Source organism: Hypanus sabinus, chromosome 25 (genome assembly GCF_030144855.1).
Source record: "Hypanus sabinus isolate sHypSab1 chromosome 25, sHypSab1.hap1, whole genome shotgun sequence".
NCBI lineage: Eukaryota > Metazoa > Chordata > Chondrichthyes > Myliobatiformes > Dasyatidae > Hypanus > Hypanus sabinus.
This window is the reverse complement of record NC_082730.1, coordinates 6,103,867-6,127,530: the sequence shown is the minus strand read 5'-3', so window position 1 is coordinate 6,127,530 and position 23,664 is coordinate 6,103,867. Positions and strand designations below refer to the sequence as shown.

Genomic DNA, 23,664 nt, shown 5'->3' with positions numbered 1-23,664 from the left:
ACCTTTACAGTTTGCCAGTTCTCTGGAACCATTCCAGAATCTAGTGGTTCTTGAAAGATCATTACTAATTCCTTCACAATCTCTTCAGCCACCTCTTTCAGAACCCTGGGGTGTCGACCATCTAGCCCAGGGGATTTATCTCATTTCAGATCTTTCCTCTTTCCAAGCACCTTCTCCTTAGTAATAGCAACAGTACTCACTTCTGTGCCATGACACTCTCGAATTTTTGGCATGTCACTGGTGTTTACCCTGGATGTACTGCTTTTCAGCTTTTTATCTAATTTCCTGTATTCTCTCTTCAGGACGTTCTCCCATTTCCTACCTATGTCGTCGGTATCATTATGTACCACAACCCCTGGCTGCTCCCCCTCCCCGTTTAGAATGCTGTGGACCTGAATCGAGACATCCCTGACCCTGTTACCGAGGAGGCAAAGTACCATCAGATTTTTATTTTCACATCCACGGAATCTCCTGTCTTCTCCCCCTAACTATTACTACTGCACTCTTCTTCTTCCCCCTTCCCTTCTGAGCCACAGAGCCAAATTCAGTGCCAGAGACCTGCTCACTGTGGCTTCGCCCCCACCCCCACCCCCCAACAGTATCAAAGCAGAGTACTTACTATTGTGGGGAATGGCCACACAGGTTCTCTAAGCTGGCCGCCTATTCCCTTTCCCTCTCCTGAAAGGTACCTGCCTCCAAAGTTCCCACATCTCACACAAGGAAGATACCACTATACCTGGATTCATTCCCAGAGCATTAGCTATGTATTAACAGAAAAACATAGTATAAACTTACACAGAGCCTGTGTCTGTGCTTGCCCATACCTGTTAGCCAAAGCTGGACCAGCCTAACACTGCTCCACTCACACAATGCCCGCTCTGCTTAAACTTCCTTTCTTTTTATTGGCTCAAATACAATACACTGCCACTGAGATTTGCTGTTTTCAAATGTTCATGGGTTCAATATCCATTTAAGAATTGGATGGCAGAGGGGGAGAAGCTGTTCCTGAATCACTGACTGTGCCTTCAGGCTTCTGTACCTCCTCCCTGATGGTAACAATGAGAAGAGGGCATGTCCTGGATGCTGTGGGTCCTTAATGATGGACACGGCCTTTCTGAGTCACCGCTCCTTGAAGCTGTCTTGGATACTATGGAGGCTAGTACCCATGATGGATTGACTAATTTTACAATTTTCTGTAGCTTCTTTCAGTCCTGTGCAGTAGCTTCCCTACCACCCCCATGGAGACAGTGTTGCATCCTGTCAGATTGCTCTCCAAGGTACAGGTGCAGAAGTTTTCAAGTGTTTTAGATGACAAACCTAATCTCCCCAAACTGCTAATGAAATATAGCTGCTGTCTTGCCTTCTTTCTAGCTGCATCAATATGTTGGGACCAGGTTGGGTCCTCAAAGATCCTGACACCCAGGAACTTGAAATTGCTCACTCTGTCCATTTCTGATCCTTCTGTGAGGATTGGTGGGTGTAAACTACCTAGAGAACTGCTTTAATGTCCAGTGAGAGATAGGGACCACACTGTGCGCCAGTGAATGCAGTTTTGTTAACCTCACTGAAAGCTCAGTTTGATGTAAAACTCCGATTTAATCTCGTTGAGCGGGAGGGGTGTCTCGAAGGGCCAAACGCTGCTGCTGTCTTTCATGTTCCTACAATGGGGGGGTGGTGGATTGGTGCCTCGCGGTTCGGTTGCTTTTGAGCGCTGCTGCAGGGAAGTGCCGGAATAGCTGGCTCTCCTACCTGGCCATCGGCGCGAAGGTTCTGTTCCTATACTATGTTTTATGCTCAGACGCTGTTTCAATTTCAGGATTCATCATAGGCGTGGCCACTGTCCTCATCATCGCTGCCATCATTAAGCAATGTGCGAAGCAGGGGTAAGAGCAAACCTACGTATCTCAGTGTCTTCTATGTAAGTGGCTCAAACCACACTATCAGTACTTGGTTGGTAATGGTTGGCAATGTGTAGGAATGAGAAGAGGAGGAATTTCTTCCACCAGTGGGTCGCGAATCTGTGGAATTCATTGCCACAGACAACTGTGGAGGCCAAGATAGTGGGTTGATAGGTTCTTGATTAGTAAAGGCATCAAAGGTAACGTGGAGAATGGAATTGAGAGGGATAATGAATCAGCCATGAAGGAATGGTGGAGCAGGCTCGATGGGACAAGCTGCCCTATTTCTCCTGTATCTATTGGTCTTATGGAAAGATCTGTCAGAGAACAGAAGGATTATCCTCAGTGCTGTGGACAGTGTTCATTCTGCAGACACAGTAAACATTGTCATTTGCCTGTGATCAATTAGTAGTTTATGGGAGTTTTCTGTGCATCAGTTGGCTGTTGTGCTTCTGATGTTTTAACAGTGACTGTGAAGAGCTCCTGGGCATAACAAGAGCTGGGATATAACTACAATTTGGTGCAGCCATTAAAGTATCCATGTTCCTGGTGAATACTTGTGGATTTGCATCTGCATCACAATCACTGGCTGCTCCACAGTTGGGCACTGTGTTCCTCTAATCAGAGATACCCAACCTGGCCTTGACGGACTCCCCCGGCGAACGGCAGGGATCCATGGCATGAAGAAGATTGGGAGCCCTTGCAAACCTTTCCTAAACTGTCCTATGGTAAAATATCATGACTCACAGACGGGTATATACATATACAGTGATGTCGGAAGCTGCTAACACTTACTTACACACTGCCTGTTATGCCACTGGTGTTTAGGGCAGTAATGAAGGTCCTCCATCTCTGGTGGTGTTCAGGGCTTCCATCATCGTGTTGGTGGTTCCGTTTTGTGTCTACCTTCGAGCGTCAGAGAGCAGAAGTGTGCGAGGTTGCCATTACTACAGAAAAGGTTTTTGGGAAACTGAAATGTCTGAAGTAGATAAGGCACCTGGACCAGATGGCGTACACCTCAGGGTTCTGAAGGAGGTGGCTGAGGAGATTGTGGAGGCATTAATAATGATCTTTCAAGAGTCAGATCAATTGATTCTGGCATGGTTCTGGAGGAATGGAAAATTGCAAATGTCACTCCATTCCTTGAGAAGGGAGGGAGGAAGAAGAAAGGAAATAATCAGGTGGTTAGTCTGACTTCAGTGGTTGGGAAGTTGAGTTGATCGTTAATGATGTGTTTCAGGGATACTTGGGCGCTCATAATAAAATCGGCCATAGTCAGCATGGTTTCCTCAAGGGGAAATCTTCCCTGACAGATCTGAAGACATTTTTTTTTAATTTTTTTATTAGTTTTTCAAAACATTTTACAAATTAAAAACCCCAAATCCTAATGAGGAATATTAAAACAGTGCAAAATTAAGCATACAATAACAATATGCTACAAAGGAAGAGAATTTAACAAAAAAAAGCACTTAAATTAAAGACAAGTAAGCTTAGTGTCCTCCCCAAGCCCCACAACACAAGAAAAAACAACAGCAACTCCAGACCAACCACAACACAATATAGAGAGTATAAGTCAGGACAGCCAAACTCCCAGACTGTGAATACACTCAGCAACAGAGGATAATAATGCCTTCTACCAGAAAATAAAAAGGAGCTGAAAGCAAGGGACCGAAAAGAAAAAAAAACCCTAGTCAAGAGGAAGGTTATGAAAATACTTGATAAAAAGTCCCCAGACCTTATGGAACTTTAGATCAGAATTGAGAACTGAATAATGAATTTTTTCGAGGTCCAAGCAGGCCATGATGTCGTTAAGCCATTGAGCATGAGTGGGCGGGGCAACATCTCTCCATCTGAGGAGGATCAAGCGTCTAGCCAGGAGAGAGGCAAAGGATAATATTCGGCATTTGGTCGGACCCAGACATAAATCTGTCTCGCCCCAAAAACCGAACAGAGCAATTAAGGGGTTTGGTTCTAGGTGCTGATTCAGAATACACGATAACGTAGTGAAGACATCTTTCCAGAATTTCTCCAAGCTAGGACAGAACCAGTACATATGGATGAGAGTGGCCACGCCCCTCTTGCATTTATCACAGAGCGGACTAACGCTAGGGTAGAATTGAGATAGTTTAGATTTAGACATATGGGCTCTATGAACAATCTTAAACTGTAAAAGGCAGTGGCGAGCACAAAGAGAGGTTGAGTTAACCGATTTGAGAACTGAATCCCAGCTCTCCTCAGATAAGGAGATATTTAAATCCTGCTCCCAGGCCATTTTGATTTTATCCATGGGGGCCCGTCGTAAGGCTGCTAGTTTATCTCGGATGATTGATATTAAGCCTTTACCTAGTGGATTCATGGAAAGAAATAGGTCCATAGCATTTTTCGCAGACATTTCAGGAAAGTTAGGAATTAAAGGAGCAATAAAGTGTCGGATTTGGAGATAACTGAAAAAATGAGCATTGGGCAGATTGAACTTAACAACTGAAAAGAAGCGAAGCGATTATCAATGAAAAGATCTTCAAAATGTCTAATGCCCTTCCTATACCAAACCTGAATCGTATGTAGTAGGTAAAAAAAGGTGATTATGAGCAACAGGGCTGGAAACGGAAAACCCCTGGAAACCATAGCATTTCCTGATCTGAGCCCATATACGCAAAGTGTGTCTAACAAGAGGATTAGCTATTGATCTGAGCAGACTACTAGGGAGTGCAGAGTCAAGAAGTGCAGAGATAGATAATTCTTTAGTGGAGCTCAGCTCCATCGCCACCCAGTTAGGGCACTCGGTTTGGCCATGGAAGAAAGACCAAAAGGTAGCACAACGTATATTAGCTGCCCAATAATATAAACGAAAGTTAGGTAAAGCCATGCCACCCTCTTTTTTAGATTTTTGGAGATGGATTTTATTAATTCTAGAGTGCTTATTCTGCCACAGATATGACAAAATAATGGAGTCTAAGGAATCAAAAAAAGATTTAGGAATAAAAATTGGGATAGATTGAAATAGGTATAAAAATTTGGGGAGAACATACATTTTAACAACATTAATATGACCTACCAAAGACATAGATAGAGGTGACCATTGTACCAGACTCTGTTTTATAGCATATGAAAGATTGGCAAAGTTTTCATGAAAGAGATCTTTAAACTTCCTTGTGACTGTAATTCCAAGATAAGTAAATTGATTATGGACTACTTTAAAAGGGAGATCATGAAATGTTAGTTCTTGTGCTTCTTTATTAATTGGGAGAAGTTCACTCTTATGTAAATTAAGTTTATAGCCAGAGATCTGGCTAAACTGGTGAAGAAGTGAAAACATTAGAGGTAAGGATGTAGACGGATTTGAGAGAAAGAGTAATAAGTCATCAGCATAGAGAGAAACTTTATGCTCAACACCCCCTCACCAAATTCCAGTCAATTCAGGGCAGTTTCGAAATGCTATCGCCAGAGATTCCATAGCCAAATCAAAGAGAAAGGGACTTAAGGGGCATCCCTGGCGGGTGCCACGTTTGAGATTAAATACTTGGGATTTCTGAAAATTGGTTAAAACAGAAGCAGTAGGACACAGGTACAGCAATTGGATCCAAGAGATGAAACTTTGGCCAAGGTCAAATTTTTCTAAAACTGCAAAAAGGTAGTTCCACTCTATACGATCAAATGCTTTCTCCGCATCGAGGGAAATAACACATTCAGGAATCCCAGCTGGATGTGAGTATAAGATATTAAATAAACGCCGAATGTTAAAAAAAGGGAGACAGTTTTTAATAAAGCCTGTTTGGTCATCAGAGATAATGGAGGGAATGATGGTTTCTAATCTATGAGCCAAAACTTTAGCTAAGATCTTTACATCAACATTGAGCAGAGAGATCGGCCTATACGAGAAACACTCTGTTGGGTCTTTGCTCTTTTTTAAAAGAAGAATAATAGATGCCTCACTGAAAGAGGGTGGTAATTTGCCGTAATTAAACGAGTCAGATAATACTGAAAGTAACTGAGGAGAAAGAAGAGAAGAGAATGATTTATAAAATTCTACAGGGAACCCATCAGGTCCAGGAGATTTCCCTGAGGACAGTGCAGAAATTGCAGTAGATATTTCTTCTAATGACATAGGCGCATTGAGTTTGGCTTTGAAATCAGATGAAAGTGAGGGGATATTCAGATTCTGTAAAAATTGATCAACAGAGATATTGTCATTCAGAGATTCAGAGGAATAAAGCCGAGAATAAAAATTTTTAAATGCGTCATTAATTTCTAAATGATCCGATGTAAAGTCTCCGTTCTCCTTCCGGATCTTTGTAATATGTTGTTTGGCTTTGGAACGCCTCAGCTGATGGGCTAGGAATTTACCAGACTTATCCCCATGAATGTAAAAGCGACTCTTACTTTCGAGAAGTTGGCGTTCGACAGGTTGAGTGGACAGAAGGTTAAATTTAGTTTGGAGTTCAACATGCTTCTTGTATAATTCAGGGTTCTTAGTTTGGGCATATATTTGATCCAATTCTTTAATCTGGTTAATGAGATCTAATCGATCTGCACAGGATCTTCTGTTGAGATTTGCTGTGTAAGAGATTATTTGCCCCCTCAGATATGCTTTCATGGCATCCCAGACAATCTGGGATGGCACTTCAGGTGATGTACTAGTGTTAAAATAAAAGGTTATCTGATCCTTAATAAATTTTAAAAAATCATCATCCGATAGTAAAGTTGAATCAAACCGCCAGTGTTTATTCCTCTGAGGGAGACCAGGCAAATTCAGAGAGAGAGAGTAATTGGGGCATGGTCAGAGATCAGTATACTCTGATAGTCACAAGAGTGGGCAAATGGAATAAGTTGGTTATCGAGTAAGAAATAATCAATTCTAGTGAAGGTATGGTGAACGTGTGAGAAAAAAGAATAATCTCTCTCCGTAGGATGGAGGAAACGCCATATATCAGAGGTACCATAATTAGAGAGAAACGATTGGATAGCCAAGGCAGATTTAGTAGGTGGTCTAGTAACAGAGGACGATCGATCCAAATTAGGATCTAACCAACAATTAAAGTCCCCACCCAGTATAAGAGAGTATGAGTTTAAGTCTGGTAGTGAGGAAAAAAACCATTCAAAAAAATTAACATCATCAAAGTTGGGGTCATACAGGTTTGCTAGTGCAACTTTAGTGTTATATAGTTTGCCAGAAACAATAATAAAACGGCCATTTATATCAGATATTTTATTATGGAGTTCAAAAGGAATATTTGAGTTAATAAGAATGGAGACTCCCCTAGCTTTAGCGGTAAAGGATGAATGAAAACTTTGACAAAAGCCGGGAGTTATCAGAACAACGAATATGAGTTTCTTGAAGGAAAGCAATGTCAGCTTTGAGTTGTTTGATATGTGAGAATACCTTCCTCCTTTTAATAGGGTGATTCAATCCCTTTACATTCCAGCTCACGAATTTAAGTGCACTAGCCAGTATCGATTACTAATGCATAAAAGACAGAAGGCATATAAAAAGTCAAGCAGTACAATAGCAGTCTGGGAGCAGAGATGTAAACATAGATTCATAAAATCAAAACATATACATGTCCTGAGCAATAAAGAGATATAATATATACAGTGAGTGATGTTGGAACTAGAAAACCCACCCCATCAACACAACCCAAAACTAGACGGCTACCAAAACAAGTAGCTAGCTCTACCAAAAAAAATTAACCCAAATACAACTTCCAGATCTGTGTCATTAACAGCAGTTCCGTGTAAATACTATAACAAATAGTAACTAGTTTATGCACTAGAAAACATAACTACAGATTAGAACACCTTCTGCAGGAATATAAAACTTAATACAGAGAAAATCGGAAGAGGACCAAAACTAACTTGCCAGCGAAAAAATTATAGAAGAATAAAGTAAGAGAAAGGAAAAAAAAGGGATTAAAAAAAAGGAGAGGAAGGGGAAAATTATAAATTCAAGACGAGTATTTATCAACCATTTACAGAGAAGAGAGAAAAAAATTCAGAGATTAGAAAAAAGGGGTGAAGAAAAGAAAAAAGTATAATAAAATAAATAAATATAAAAAGAAGGAAAAATAGATCGGCAATTAAACTGTGAACCAACAAACAGGAAGGCCTTCACTGAAGACTTCAAACCTCCAAAACAAGTTAAAGTCAGTTGTAGAATTCTGTAGATAAAGTTGTACAAAAATAAAAAATAGATTACACACACACACCAAATCCAGGGAGAGATTGTCAACAGCCCTTAGAGTTTCGATGAATAAAGTCTGAATGATTCAAGTAAAGTCTGAGTCCAGGAGAAGTAATTTTACTACGAGAAGTACTTATCCACCATTTTAGGAGGTCCGATCGGGTTCCAAAGATGGCTGGATAGCCGGAAGACTTGCCACAAATGCTTCAGCTTCCTTCACTGACTTAAACCATTTGTATTTCCCAGTGTTAAGCTTGATTTGTAGATCAGCAGGGGAACGAAGAGAGGGTTTAAAACCACGATCAAAAAGCACTTTCATTGTGCCTTTAAACTCAAAAAGCGCATCTTTAAGGTCTGGGGTGCAAAATCTTCCACAAAGCGAATGGTTGTATCCTGGAAAATAAGAGAACCTCTGCGACGTGCCTCTACGATCAGACGGTGTTTTACCTGGTATTGATGGAAGCACAAGATTACTGGTCGCGGGCGGTTGCCCAGAATTCCGACAGGAACATGGACCCGGTGTGCCAGTTTGAGCTCAGGCGGGTTCGGAAGCAAATCTTTCCCGAATATCTCACAGAGAAACTCGGCGAAAAACTTCACTGTTGATCCCTGTTCGGTGGCCTCTGGCAATCCAAGAATTCTAAGATTGCAGCGTCTGCTGCGATTTTTGAGACCCACCGTTTTGAAAAGGAGTTTGCCACACTTTTCCTCCAAGCTGGAACAGAGAGTCTCCAAGTATCGAACACGACTTTCAAAATCTTCAGAAGTCGAATCGATGGGAGATAAGTGTTGGGCATGTTTGCCCACCTTGTCATTGATCCGATCAAGCTTGTCCTCCAACTGTTTGAAAGTGGTTTTGAATTCCTTTAAAATTTCGTCTCGGAGCTGACCGAGCGCAGCCAGGGTCTCGTCTGAGAGAGCCGTAGCTTCCTTTCTCCCGGATTTAGAGCTCTTGCTGGACATTGTAAGTTAGATGTGTTCACAGGCAAGTAAGAGATACCGAAAAAGTTCCCAACTAAGGTTTAAAAAATGGAGACATTTAGTGCAAAGATAGCGACAGTAACGGAACAAAAGTTCGGAGCAGCTAAGCAATCGCCATCTTACCGGAAGTTCCCTGAAGACATTTTTTGAAGAAATAACAAACAGGATAGAGAAAGGAGAATTGATGGATGTTGTGGTTCTGAATTTTCAGATGGTCTTTGAAAAAGTACCACACGTGAGGCTGCTAAACAATTAAGAGTCCATGGTATTACAGGAAAGATACTAGCGTGGGCAAAGTAGCGGCTGATTGGCAGGAGGCACAGAGTGGGGGAAAAGAGAGCATTTCCTGATCGGCTGCCAATGACTAGTACTGTCCCACAGGGGTCTGCATTGGGACTGATTCATTTTACATTAAATGTCAGTGATTTGGATGATGGAATTGATGGCTTTGTTGCAAAGTTTGCAGGCGATATGAATATAGGTGGAGGAACAGGTAGTTTTGAGGAAGTAGAGAGGCTACAGAGGGACTTAGACAGATTAGGAGTATAGGCAATGAAGTGGCAGATGGAATACAGTGTCAGGAAGTGTTTGGTAGAAAAAATGTAAGGGTAGACTATTTTCTAAATGGAGTGAAAATTCAAAAATCTGAGGTGCAAAGGGACTTGAGAGTCCTTGTGCAGTATCCCCTAAAGGTTAACTTGCAGGTTGAGTCTGGGGTGAGGAAGGCAAATGCAATGTTAGCATTTGTTTCAAGAGGACTAGAATATAAAAGCAAGGATGTAATGTTGAGGCTTTATAAAGTGCTGGTGAGGCCTCACTTGGAGTATTGTGGGACTTCAGGGTTCAAAGGAGGTTCATGAAAATGATTGCAGGGTTAAATGGCTTGTCCCGTGAAGAGTGTTTGATGGCTCTGGGCCATATTCACTGGAATTGAGAAGACTGAGGGGTGACCTCATTGAAAACAATCAAAAGTAGAAAGACCTTGATAGAGTGGATGTAGAGAGGATATTTCCTATGAGTCTAAAGCCAGAGGACTCAGCTTCAGAATAGAGGAACATTCTTTTTGGATGGAGATGAGGAGGAATTTGTTTAGCCAGAGTGGCAAATCTGTGGAATTCTTTCCACAGGTGACTATGGAAGCCAAGCGATTAGGTATCTTTAAGGCAGAGGTTGATAGAATCTTGATTGGTCAGGGCATGAGGGGAAACGGGGGAGGTCAGGAGACTGGGGCTGAGAAGGAAAATGGATCAGCCCTGATGAAATGGCAGAGCAGACCTGATGAGCCAAATGGCCTAATTCAGCTCCTATATCTTATGGTCGCATGGTTTACTGTGAGTCATGCAAGTCCCAGGTGGAGGTTCAGGAATACTGTCACACTCAGATGTAGAAGGATTCTTCATTGCTGTTTCCATATCATTTTTGTTTTACTTGTCAGGGTTGTTACCCCTGAACTTGGAGGACCAGTGGACCACTCTTAGTCTGGCCTCTACCCTTTGACCTGTTTGGCATGGGTGACCCTACCAAGAGCCAAAGCTTAAAGCCTTGACTCCAGCCAGCATAGTTCTCTGGGTCACTGAGGCACACAAGCCTCCAAACCTCGACAAGGTTCTGGTCCTCTTGGAAGACTAACTGCACTGTTAGAGTGGAAGTACAGGAGCTGTCTCCATTCTGAGTCCCTGTAACTGAACTGTCAGCATGATACTTTGCATTTCACAGTACCTTAGATAGCGCAGCTGTTCTTACAAGTTTAAAAGTTCATCACATTCTACTTTGCTATTAATTTTTTTTGCTTTTTTTCTATTTTAGATCCTATAGAGTAACATTGAATGATGAAGAAGCAGACTCACTGAAATAGCTAACAGTACATTAGTGATGAACTCCCACCCATGGGAACATTCCTGTCCTTGGCTCACCAGGTCTGGGTGACAATTTAGGAAACCAAAGAACAAATCTGGTATTGCATCCTCCAGCAGTTTTCTGCCTATAAATGTGAAACAGTTGTACTTGGTTTACTAAAAATAAATTGCAAATAGGAATATTTTAAGGAAATTTCAAATCTTGTTCCAATGGCATATTGTAATGGACATAATGGGCAAATGGTCTCCCCCGCACAGTAATCATTCCAGAATTCCAGTCTTGATCACTCGTTCAACTGTCTAACTCTGGACACTCAATATCAATCTTCACCATCAGCCTATGATCTTTGGCCTGATCGCTCCTTACCTTTTCAGCTCACTTATTTAATTTTTAAACTCATAGATTTGTAACAATGAAGTTTTATTGCTTATCTCATTTCTTTTGGTAGTTATTTGTGAATTCTAAGTTGGTCATGATGGCAGAGCGGACAAAGAGCCGCATAGCCTAATTTGCTCCTGGGCCTTAAGGAATTTTCTAAAGCCAAATTTCTTTACTTGAACAGCTGGAACGTGAGAGTTGGCTGTACTTGCTGAGGAGAAGTCGAGTAAAGGTTCACCAGACTGGTTTCTGAGATACTGCATGTGTCCAGTGTGGAATTGACTGGCAGGAGAGTGGGAGGGAATCTCACTGGAACATTAGATACTTGTTGACGTTCCCCTCGTTGAGGATTCTGAAACTAGAGGTCACAGTCTCAAACTGAAGAATTGGCCATTCAGGGCTGAGATGAGGAAACATTTCTTCTATTTTTACTTAAGGTTTCCAGCATCTTGCCTTTGAGACCCTTCTGCATGGTTGACCACTCCTTAACTCAGGGGCGAGTCAGAATCCTGGGCTGATGATGGTGAGGAGTTTGGTGACTGTATAGCAAAGGATATCAGTGGTAGGTGGATACATTGTCCCCTACAGGAGATGATAGCTGCCTGGTACTCATGTGACGCAGAAGTTGTTTCCTGTTTGTCATCTGATGGCTGCTTATTCTCAAATAATTCTATCTCCTTTGCATTGCAGAGAGATAGGAACAGACAATTTAGAAAAGGGTTTAATTGGTTTAAGGGGAATTATAAGGCTATCAGGCAGGAAATTGGATGCTTAAGTTGGGAACAGATCTCCTCAGGGAAAAGTACGGAAGAAATGTGGGAAATGTTCAGGGAATATTTGTGTGGGGTTCTGCATAGGTATGTTCCAATCAGACAGTGAAGTTATGGTAGGGTACACGAACCTTGGTGTACAAAGGCTGTAATAAATCTAGTCAAGAAGAAAAGAAATGATTACCAAAGGTTCAGAGAATTAGGTAATGTTTGGGATCTAGAAGATTATAAGGCTAACAGGAAGGAGCTTAAAAAGGAAAATAGGAGAGCCAGAAGGGGCCATGAGAAGGCCTTAGTGGGCAAGATCAAGGAAAACCCCAAGGCATCCTAGAAGTATGTGAAGAGCATGAGGATAAAACATGAAAGAATAGGACCTATCAAGTGTGACAGTGGGAAAGTGTGTATGGAACAGGAGGAAATAGCAGGGGTACTTAATGAATACTGTACTTCAGTATTTAATATGGAAAAGGATCTTTGTAGTGCAGACTGAAAAGCTTGAGCATGTAGATATTAAGAAAGATGATGTGCTGGATCTTTTGGAAAGAATAAAGTTCAATAAGTTGCCTGGACCAGATGAGATGTACCCCAGGCTACTGTGGGAGGCAAGGGAGGAGATTGCTGAACCTCTGGCGATGAACTTTGAATCATCAATGGGGATGGGAGAGGTTCCAGAGGATTGGAGGGTTGCAGATGTTGTTCCTTTATTCAAGAAAGGGAGTAGAGATAGCCCAGGAAATTATAGACCAGTGAGTCAGTGTTTGGTAAGTTGATGGAGAAGATCCTGAGAGGCAGTACTTATGAACATTTGGAGAGGTATAATATGATTAGGAGTAGTCAGCACGGCTTTGTAAAGAGCAGGTCATGCCTTAGAAGCCTGATTGAATTTTTTGAGTGACTAAACACATTGATGAAGGAAGAGCTGTAGATGTAGTGTATATGTATCTCAGCAAGGCATTTGATAAGTTCCCCTCTGCAAGGCTTACTGAGAAAATAAGGAGGCATGGGATCCAAGGGGACATTGCTTTGTGGATCCAGAACTGGCTTGCCCACAGAAGGCAAAGTGTGGTTGTAGACAGGTCATATTCTGCATGGAGGTTGGTGATCAGTGGTGTGCCTCAGGGATCTGTTCTGGGACCCTTACTCTTCATGATTTTTATAAATGACCTGGATGAGGAAGTGGAAGGATGGGTTAGTAAGTTTACTGATGACACAAAGGTTGGGGGTGTTGTGGATAGTGTGGAGGGCTGTCAGAGGTTACAGCAGAACATTGGTAGGATGCAAAACTGGGCTGAGAAGTGGTAGATGGAGTTCAACCCAGATAAGTGTGAAGCGGTTCATTTTGGTAGGTCAAAAATGATGGCAGAATATAGTATTAATTGTAAGACTCTTGGCTGCGTGGAGGATCAGAGAGATCTTGGGGTCTGAGTCCATAGGACGCTCAAAGCAGCTGCATAGGTTTTCTCTGTGGTTAAGAAGGTGTGCAGTGTATTGGCCTTCATTAATCACGGAATTGAATTTAGGAGCCGAGAAATAATATTGTAGCTATCTAGGACCCTGGTCAGACCTCACTTGGAGTACTGTGCTCAATTCTGGTCACCTCACTACAGGAAGGATGTGGAAGCCATAGAAAAGGTGCAGAGGAGATCTACAAGGATGTTGCCTGAATTGGGGAGCATGCCTTATGAAAACAGGTTGAAAGTACTCGGCCTTTTCCCCTTAGAGCGATGGAGGATGAGAGGTGAGCTGATAGAGGTGTATAAGGTGATGAGGAGTATTGATCGTGTGGATAGTCAGAGGCATTTTCCCGGGGCTGAAATGGTTGCCACAAGAGGACACAGATTTAAGGTGCTGGGAAGTAGGTACAGAGGTGATGTCAGGGGTAAGTTTTTTACTCAGAGAGCAGTGAGCAGTGAGTGCATTGAATGGGCTGCCGGCAACGGTGGTGGAGGTGGATACAATAGGGTCTTTTAAGAGACTTTTGGATAGGTTCACAGAGCTTGAAAAAATAGAGGGCTATGGGGAAGTCTAATAATTTCTAAGGTAGGGACATGTTCGGCAGAACTTTGTGGGCCGAAGGGCCTGTATTGTGCTGTAGGTTTTCTATGTTTCTATGTATAGATTTATTAATCAAATGTTTTGCATACATTTCTGGTTGCCCTACTATAGGAAGGATGCTGACACTTTGGAAACGATGCAGGAGAGGTTTACCAGTACGCTGTCTGGTTTATGCTATCATGCAATACTGGATAAACTTGGGTTGTTTTCTCTGGAGTTGCAGAGGCTGAGAGGAGATCTGATAGAGATTTACAAGATTATGAGAGACAGAGTTAGAGTAGACAGGGAGTATATTTTCCCAGTTTGAAGTGTCCAGTACCAGAATATAAGAAAGAGGATTAGAAGTAGGCTCCCTGGCTCATCAATTCTGCTCTACCATTCAATAAGATCATGGCTGATCTGGCTATGGATTCATCTCCCCTTAACCCTTAATATACATTGAATGGGGGCTGGTTCAAAGGGGATACGAGTGTTAGGTTTTTTACTCAGAGAATGGTGCCTGGAATGCCCTTCCAGGTATGTTGGTAGAGGCAAATACATTTGAGGCTTTTAAGAGGCATTTGAATAGGCACTTGGATGTCAGGAAGATGGAGGGATATGGACATGGTGAAGGTAGGAGGGATTAGTGTTTGGGTGTTTTTGATTTGCTTTTCAGCTGGGTCGGCACAGATTGTGGGCCAAATGGCCTGAAGTGTTCTATTTTCTATGTACATAGAAACATATGGTATTATCCAAAGTCTTAGGCACATGTAAAAAAATTCTGCAAAGCGAAGGTGCTTTCAAAAATAATGAAAAGTTTCTAACAATAAAAAATTACTATAAAGAGCAGCAAACAATAAAAACGAGATCAAATCAATATCACGGGACAACAAAGATTTTGTTTCCTGAATACTTTTAGGTGTATCTAATGAATTTTGGGCTACTGATCATGAAAATCACCATGAAATTTCCCTATCACTCACCCTTTTTTGAAATCACTTATGTTTATTACAGGTAGTCCCCAAGAAAGTCCGACTTACGGACAACTCGTACTTACGAGCCAAGGAAGGAGAACGCTGTTCGCCACTTTAAGTCAGATCATGACGCCGTCCATCATTTTAAGTTGTTGCTGTTGGCACTGTGTTGAATGTTTAACTTTATATTTGGCTTAAATTTTTCTTAGTAAGATTCACCCTGACCCCGCCCCCCATTCTGGTCGACTGGTGGCGCAGTGAGATCAGCGCCGGGCTGGAGAACGGAGTTTCCCGAGTTCAATCCAGTGACAGACCACTCCTGTGCTGGGTTGATGTCGATCTAGTGACTCCTGTAGCATCTGTGCCGGGTTGATGTCGAGCTTGCAACTCGACCTCGTTAAAAAAAAACAGTGCCACCTCCAGTTTAAATTACCACGCGGAATATTGTGGTGGATCAAATACCCAAACCCAGCACAGCCCCCACTTGTTCCATTTAACCTGTCTCAGTGCGTGGTCCTTAGGACCCAGCGGACCTCGGGAGCCGGCGGAGCTCGGGACCCACCGCCCGCAGTGTTTCTGTTCCATTGATGGGAAGCAATCGTGATTTAAAATAAAGTGGAAATAATAAAGCGATCGGAAAGAAGTGAAACGCCATCGATCATTAGAAAAGCGTTAGGCTACAGTTGGTCAATGATCGGAACAATTTTAAAGGATAACGGATAAAGTGAGAATAATGGAGCATGTGATAGACCTTGCCTCGATGAAAGCTGCAATTATTACTAAGCAACGCAGTGGTTTAATTATTGGAATACATACGTTTCTTAAGTTTTATATGCATAGAAAGGTAAAATATATACTATATACTAAGACAAACGTTTGACTAACTGATGCTAAATAATACCGGATATACTTGTTCTGACTTACGTACAAATCCGACTTAAAGACGGACTCAGGAATGGAACTCGTACGTAACCCGGGGACTGCCTGTATTTCAATTCATATTTCAAGTCAATTAAAATGTTGTCTACAATGTAAGCTGGAAAGTTTCCTGTCTTGTCTAGGCATGCTTAGGCAGCGCGGCTGCTGCTTGGCAGGACAGGTTTTAGTAATAAGTATTGGGTTCAGGACTCTAACAATGGAATTCGCTATCACCAGACACAAACATTTCTAAGAAGGATGTTGAGATTTGCAAACACGAGGAAATCTGCAGATTCTGGAATTCAAGCAACAAACACAAAATGCTGGTGGAACACAGCAGGCCAGGCAGCATCTATAGGGAGAAGTACTATCGACGCTTTGGGCCGAGAACCTTCGTCAGGACTAACTGAAAGAAGAGATAGTAAGAGATTTGAAAGTGGTCGGGGGGAATCTGAAATGTAAGGAGAAGACAGGAGGGGAGGGATGAAGCTAAGAGCTGGAAAGGTGAATGGCAAAAGGGATACAGAGCTGGAGGAGGGAAAGGATCATGGGATGGGAGGCTTAGGGAGAAAGAAAGGTGGAGTGGAGCACCAGAAGGAGATGGAGAACAGGCAAAGAGTGATTGTGAGAGGGGCAGAGAGAGAAAAAAGAGTGAAAAGAGAAAAAAAATGATAAATAAACAAACAAGGGATGGGGTAAGAAGGAGAGGAGGGGCATTAACGGAAATTGGAGATATGAATTGATTTCTCTAACCTTCCCTTCTTACCATATCCCTTATTCATTCATTCATTCATTTATTATTTTTCCCCTTTTTTCTCTCTCTGTCCCTCTCACAATCAATTGATTTCTCTAACTTCTGTTAATGCCCCTTCTCACACCACCCCATATTTATTTATTGTTTTCCCTCTTTTTTTTCTCTCTCTGCCCCTCTCACAAACACCCCTTGCCTGCTCTCCTTCTCCCTCTGGTGCTCCCCTCCCCCGTTCTTTCTCCCTAGGTCTCCCATCCCATGGTCTTTTCCCTTCTCCAGCTGTGTATCCCTTTTGTCAATCAACTTTCCAGCTCTTAGCTTCATCCCTCCCCCTCCGGTCTTCTCATATCTTTTCAGATTTCCCCCTCCCCCTCTCACTTTCAAATTTCTTATTATCTTTTCTTTCAGTTAGTCCTGATGAAGGGTCTCGGCCTGAAGTATCAACTGTACTTCTTCCTATAGATGCTGTCTGCCCTGCTGCATTCCACTGGCATTTTGTGTGTGTTTTTTTGATACTTGAGACAGTTGCTTCCCAGAATAACTGATGCCAAGATTAAGGAAAGCATTTCCTTAAGGAAATTAAGGAAAAGTCCACAAATCAAATAGGTCATCAATGAAAGGCACTTTGAAAAATTTCTAGTGGGACCGGAGAAAATCACATGGAAAACATTCAAGGAAGTTGTTGAAATTTTTCTCAGCATCCACACAGCACCAAACTGCATCAATTCCCTGAGGTACGTTGTTGTGTAGTTTTATAAGAAATTTGGCTGGTGGGTTGTTCTAAGCATGTTTCTTGCAAACTTGTCACAGTTCTTCTGCAGACTTTGGCTGTCTCGCTTGTTTCTGTTTCTCCAGGTAATGCCAGACAGCCCCTATGATGTTGAGATCATGGTTTTGTACCATTTGATCTAAAACCATATAATACAGGGTTTAACAACCTGGGCTCCATGGCATTAAAAAAAGTCGGGAACCCTGACATAAAAAATCTAGGGTACCTAAGAGATTTGAACTGTGAAATGTGCTGTTTGCATTAACAACTTATGCACCCAGTGATGTGCTGGGGACAACCTGCAAGTGTCACCATACATTCCAGTGCGACATAGCATGCCCACAGTGCTCAGCAAAACTACAGAACACACCAAGCGACAGAACGACAACAGCAAAAGAAGCCTCGTGCCTTTTTCCCACCCACTCATACAAAATCCGATAATCTTGCTGCCTCTTTGGCCCCGGCCTCCAGTGGACTCGTGGATTTGCAGAGATTACACCTTCAGCTTTCACAGTGGACTCGCAGAGATTCGCAGCCTTGGGGCTGTGGCCGTTGGGCCTCCATTTCTGAACTTCTGATCAACCTTCAGGCTTCGATCTTCGCTTTTGACCCAGCATTTTCCGATGATGGCGAACTAAGGCTCTCGGTGATGATCCAAAATCTAGGCCCTGAGCTCTTGGCTTGCCAACAATGACAAGGAACACTAGGCCTCGAAATGCACTCACATGATTTGCATACCTAGGGGATCAGGACCCTCATTTCTCCTGGCCACACAGGACACTGATCCCAGAATACGCTGATGACTCCAGCAGTTGTCTGTCCTGGTCTGTGGGTTCAACACCTGAACATTCTGAACATGGAGGCTTAGAATCTGACCTGTTCTATAATTCTCCCACATTTCTGTCACTAAACACGAAGCTGCTCTCTAACTCCCCTCTCCCCTCAAACCATCTTTGAACCTAAAATACAACTAATTCTGAGTTGCGACCTGAATGGAGACTGCAGCTCAACACCATATTGAAGATGCTATTGGGTTAGGGTTTGCCAGTCATTTACCCCTGACAGATGTCTGGATGTGTGAGTATTGCGGATGTGGAGATCGGACAGGATATTGAATCCCGAGGGAAAACAGCTGATACAATCTTGTTACCTGTGCTCATCTTGATTGGTCCCCACAGGTCCTAAAATCTGCTGATTTTTGCCCTGTAAACAGATATTGACTGAGCCTCTCTGTGGGGAGAGGTTTACAATGGTTCAAAGCCCTCCAAGAAAAGAAACTTCTGTTCATCTTGGTTTTGAATGGCCAACCCCTCGAGGATGTGATTCCAAGTTTGAGACTGCCCACCCTGGGGAAATATTCTGATAAGTTGACGGACAGTACCGTGCAAAAGTCTTAGGCACCCTACCTTTTTATATATATATATATATATATATATCTGAGCCTAAGACTTTTGCACAATACTGTCCATCAAGCATCAGGATTAAATTCTTTGGGCAATGGTCCAATGGTCTGTCTGTCTTTTCATCTGATCTTTATCTGTATCTTCACTATCTACAATGCTAGTTCAGAAGTTAGAGGTACAAATGGACTTGGGAGAACTTGTGGAGGATTCACTAAACATTAACTTACAAGTTGAGCCAGTGGTAAGGAAAACAAATGCAATGGTAGCATTCATTTCAAGAGGATGAGAATACAAGAGCAAGATGTAATGGTGAGGCTTTATAGGGCATTGTTAACAGCACACCTTGAGTATTGTGAGCAGCTTTAGGTCCCTCACCAAAGGAAAGATATGCTGACATTGGAGAGGGTCCAAAGGAGGTTCACAAGAATGATTCATGGAATGAAATAGTTAATGTGTGAGGAGCATTTGATGGCTCTGGGTCTGTACTCGCTGATGTGTAGAAGGATGAGGGGGGATTTCATTGAAAACTATCGAATATTAAAAAGCTTAGATAGAGTGGATGTGAAAAGGATGTTTCCTATATTGGGGGAGTCTAGGACCAGAGGACGCAGCCTCACAATAGAGGGACGTCTATCTAGAACACAGATGCGGAGGAATTCCTTTAGTCAGAGGTTGGTGAATCTATGGAATTCATTGCCACAGACAGTTGTGGAAGCCAAATCATTGAATATGCTTAAAATGGAGGTTGATAGGTTCTTGATTAGTCAGGTCATCAACTGTTACAGGGAGAAGGCAGGAGAATGGGATTGAGAGGGATGATTAATTAGCCCTGATGGAATGGTGGAGTGGACTTGATGGGCTAAATGGCTTAATTCTGCTATGTTTTATGGTCTTTTAATAATAATAATAATAAAAATTATCACACTTTTCACACAGACAATATAGTTCAATGTGCTTTACAATGGGATAAAATGCAAACATAAAAATAAAATAACACAAATAAACGTCACTCAGAATCATACTCTTCCTTCCCCTACATCCACATCTATTCCATTTCCACCTATTTTTTTTAAATGGAGTGGGATTAACGTGAGGAGAAAGCCTGCAGGATGCTGCCAGCAGGGAAAGAGGTGGAAGAGGGGGGTCACAGTAGCATAGCAGGTAGTGTAACACTTTACAACGCCAGCGACCAGGGTTCAATTCCCGCTGCTGCCTGTAAGGAGTTTGTATGTTCTCTCCATGACTGCGCTCTGGTTTCCTCCCACAGTCCAGACATATGGGCTAGGGTTAGCAAATTGTGTGCTTGTTGTGTTGGTGTCGGAAGCACGCCCTGCCCCCAGTACACCTTGGACTGTTGGTTGTCGACTCAAATGACACATCTCACTCCATGTTTTTGATATGTCAATGCAACTGAAAGAAATAGCAAATCTTTAACTGGAGCTTGCATGGGGAGAGTGCATGCGCTGTGTCTTTGATATCTGAGGCACTGCTCGGAGATGGCTGTAAGCATTCGAAGAATCTTGCAGTGTGAGCTTTCAAATCTGGCTGAGGTTACAGGGGAGGTGATGGGGGTGGGGGGTGGGGGGAAAGACACACCAGGTGCAGGATCTACTCTTTGTGTGAAAGGAAATGAATGAAATCTAAACTATCCCAGTTGAACTAAAACCATACTCTCTGTTGCTAATGTCTACTCTGCCTGTGAGTAGACCTGGGAGTCACCTGAAGTTTAAACCTCTCCTTGTATGTTGGAACCAGACAATCAGAGGAGTCTGCAGACTTCTCCCAAGCCCTAGCAGCTCCTGGAAACAACTGTTTGATTGATCCCTGGCCCTGCTTTCCCCTTCAGGCCCTGCATGTGTTTCCTTTCTAAATATACCCACTGGTTCCCTTTGGAAATGCTACACTTGTCTTCCATTATTAGGTTTCTTGTCTGCTACTGACATTAAGCTGGCTTTTACATCCAAGTGCACTGAGCAGGTCAGATCTTACTGTCAGACAAAAACTGTACACAAACATACAGTACAGCACATTACAGGTGCTCAAGGCTTTACAGTACCAGCGATCAGGATTCAATTCCTGCCATGACCTGTAAGGAGTTTGTACGTTCTCCCTGTGACTGTCTGGGTTTCCTCCCAATGTCTAAAGATGTCTGGGTTAGACTTACCAATTTGTGGGCATGCTATGTATGTTGGTTCTGGAAGTATGGTGACATATACCGGCTGCCCCCAGCACATCCTCAGACTCTGTTGGTCATTGATGGAAACAACACTTCTCAATGTATTTTTGATGTACCTGTTATCTCAGTACCACTTTGCTGCACTAATCCCAAATCCATGATTTCCTTAATAGCTAAAAATCTATCGACATCTGCATTAAATATACGGTGCCTAGCTCTCCGCAGTCTCATTTGGAGATCTGGCATGATATCAGAAACTTTGACAAACTTCTATAGATGTGTAGTGGAACGTGTTTTGACTAGCTGCATCACAGCCTGGTATGGAAACACCAATGTCTTTGACCAGAAAATATTCAAAGTGTTTTGGATTTGGCCCAATCAATCACAGGTAAAATCCTTCCAACCATGGAGCGCATCTACATGAAACGCTGTTGTAGGAAAGCAGTGTCCATCACTGGAGATCCACCCAGGCCATGCTCTTTTCTTGTTGCTACTATCAGGTAGAAGGTACAAGAGCCTCAGGACTCACACCACTAGGTTAAAGAACAGTTACTACCCCTCAACCATCAGGCTCTTGAACAAAAGGGCAGAGACACACTCACTTGCCCATCCACTGAGATGTTCTCACAACTAGTGATTTCACTTTCATGGACTCCTTATCTCATTACCTCAAGTTCTTGTTACTTATTTATATTTGCATTTGCACAGTTTGTTGTCTTCTGCACTCTAGTCTTTCAATGATCCTGTTATTGGTACTATTCTATAGATTTGCAGAGTATGCCCACAGGAAAATGAATCTCAGGGTTGTATATGGTGACATATACGTACTCTGACAATAAAATTTACTTACGAGTTTTTTCCATAGCCACAGAGTGTGTGAGTAGTGAATGTGAAGGAGCCTATCAATGTCTGATCGCCTTCCTGGAAGTCCAGGTGACCACTGGATGGTATAATACCCCAGCATCGTGTGGTAGAGTCAGAATTGAAGAGCTAAACATCTCCTGTTAAAATCACACATATACTGAAGTGTAGCTGGTTGTATTTGCAGAAGGATCCCTGTTCTGACTAAGCTGTCACTGAGGAAGGCCTGTGCATAAGGTTGGCAGGGTGATACCCTGATCATGGAAAGGTTGAATAGGTTAGGTCTTTACTCCCTTGAGCAAAGGGGAATGAGGAGTAAATTTGATAGAGGTACACAAAATTGATTGAGGGTGGCAGGATAGGGATACGTCTCTACCAAGGGAGGTGTAAGGTGCTTCTTTCCTCAGCTCGCCTGCAAATCACCCTTGGGCAAAGTGTAGCACCCGCTTTGCTATGGGGTCACAAGAAGTCACGGAAGCAGGTGTGGATATCACAAGTCATGGTTATGTGACCAAGTCAAGACAAGTCAAGTCACTTTTATTATCATTTTGACTATAAATGCTGGTACAGTACATAGTAAAAATGAGACAACATTTTTCAGGACCATGGTGTTACATGACACAGTACAAAAACTAGACTGAACTTCATAAAAAAAACCAACACAGAGAAAGCTGCACTTGACTACAGACCTACACTGGACTGCATAAAGTGCACAAAAACAGTGCTGGCATTACAATAAATAATAAACAGGACAATAGGGCAAGGTGTCAGTCCAGGCTCTGGTACTGAGGAGCCTGATAGCATGGGGGAAGAAACTGTTACAAAGTCTGGTTGTGAGAGCCCAAATGCTTCAGAGGCTTTTTTCAGACGGCAGGAGGGAGAAGAGATTGTATGAGGGGTGCATGGGGTCCTTCATAATGCTGTTTCCTTTGCAGATGCAGCGTGTAGTGTAAATGTTCATGATGGCGGGAAGAGAGACCCTGATGATCTTCTCAGCTGACCTCACTATCTGCTGTAGGTTCTTGCCATCCGAGATGGTGCAATTTCCGAACAAGGGAGTGATGCAGCTGCTCAGGACACTCTCAATACAACCCCTGTAGAATGTGATGAGGATGAGGGGGTGGGAGATGGACTTTCCTCAGCCATCGCAGAAAGTAGAGAAGATGCTGGGCTTTCTTTGCTATGGAGCTGGTGTTGAGGGACCAGGTGAGATTCTCCGTCAGGTGATCACCAAGAAATCTGGTGCTCTTTACGATCTGGACAGGAGAGCCGGCCGGCTAGGGTTTGCTTTTAGCCTGGCACGGACCCCTACCTGCTTGCCTCACTTCTGCTTCCTTGCACATCGCTTTCGACGTCTCCATCGCTGGCTACCAGCTTCAGGCGAGTCCGAGGAATGTAGGCCCATTCCCCTCAGCAAGCCGACGTCGCATAATTCAGCCAGCAGATCTTTGTGGAGGTCTGTTTTTGGGCGATCTCTGTATTGTAGTAGTGTCTGGCGATGGTAGATAGCCGCTCTGTTATCCATGTGCCCGAATTGAAAATTGTGTATCAAACTTAAAATAGAAAATTAAAGTAACACCAGGTCTGAAAGGCCGCTGCTGCTGTGCCGCTCTGCCTCATGGGACCACTGATGCCAGGCAGAGAATCTCTGAAGAGTATTGATAATGGCTGTGGTCACCCATCTTGAAAAGACACTGACCAGAAGAAGACAATGGC

General features: G+C 42.8%; 1 protein-coding gene across 5 annotated transcripts in view; it reads left to right on the top strand.

Moving 5' to 3' along the window:
• LOC132380948 (sushi, von Willebrand factor type A, EGF and pentraxin domain-containing protein 1-like) overlaps positions 1-16,099 on the top strand; it is a 94,418-nt gene extending 78,319 nt beyond the window's left edge. For 3 of the 5 annotated variants that reach the window (XM_059949959.1, XM_059949958.1, XM_059949954.1), the window contains 2 exons: positions 1,817-1,883; positions 10,864-15,097. In XM_059949959.1, coding sequence (XP_059805942.1) covers positions 1,817-1,883; positions 10,864-10,912 — 116 coding nt within the window. In that variant the 3' untranslated portion in view covers positions 10,913-15,097. The other 2 variants (XR_009507881.1, XM_059949957.1) reach the window with 2 other exon arrangements.
• The last annotated feature ends 7,565 nt before the right edge of the window (positions 16,100-23,664 follow it).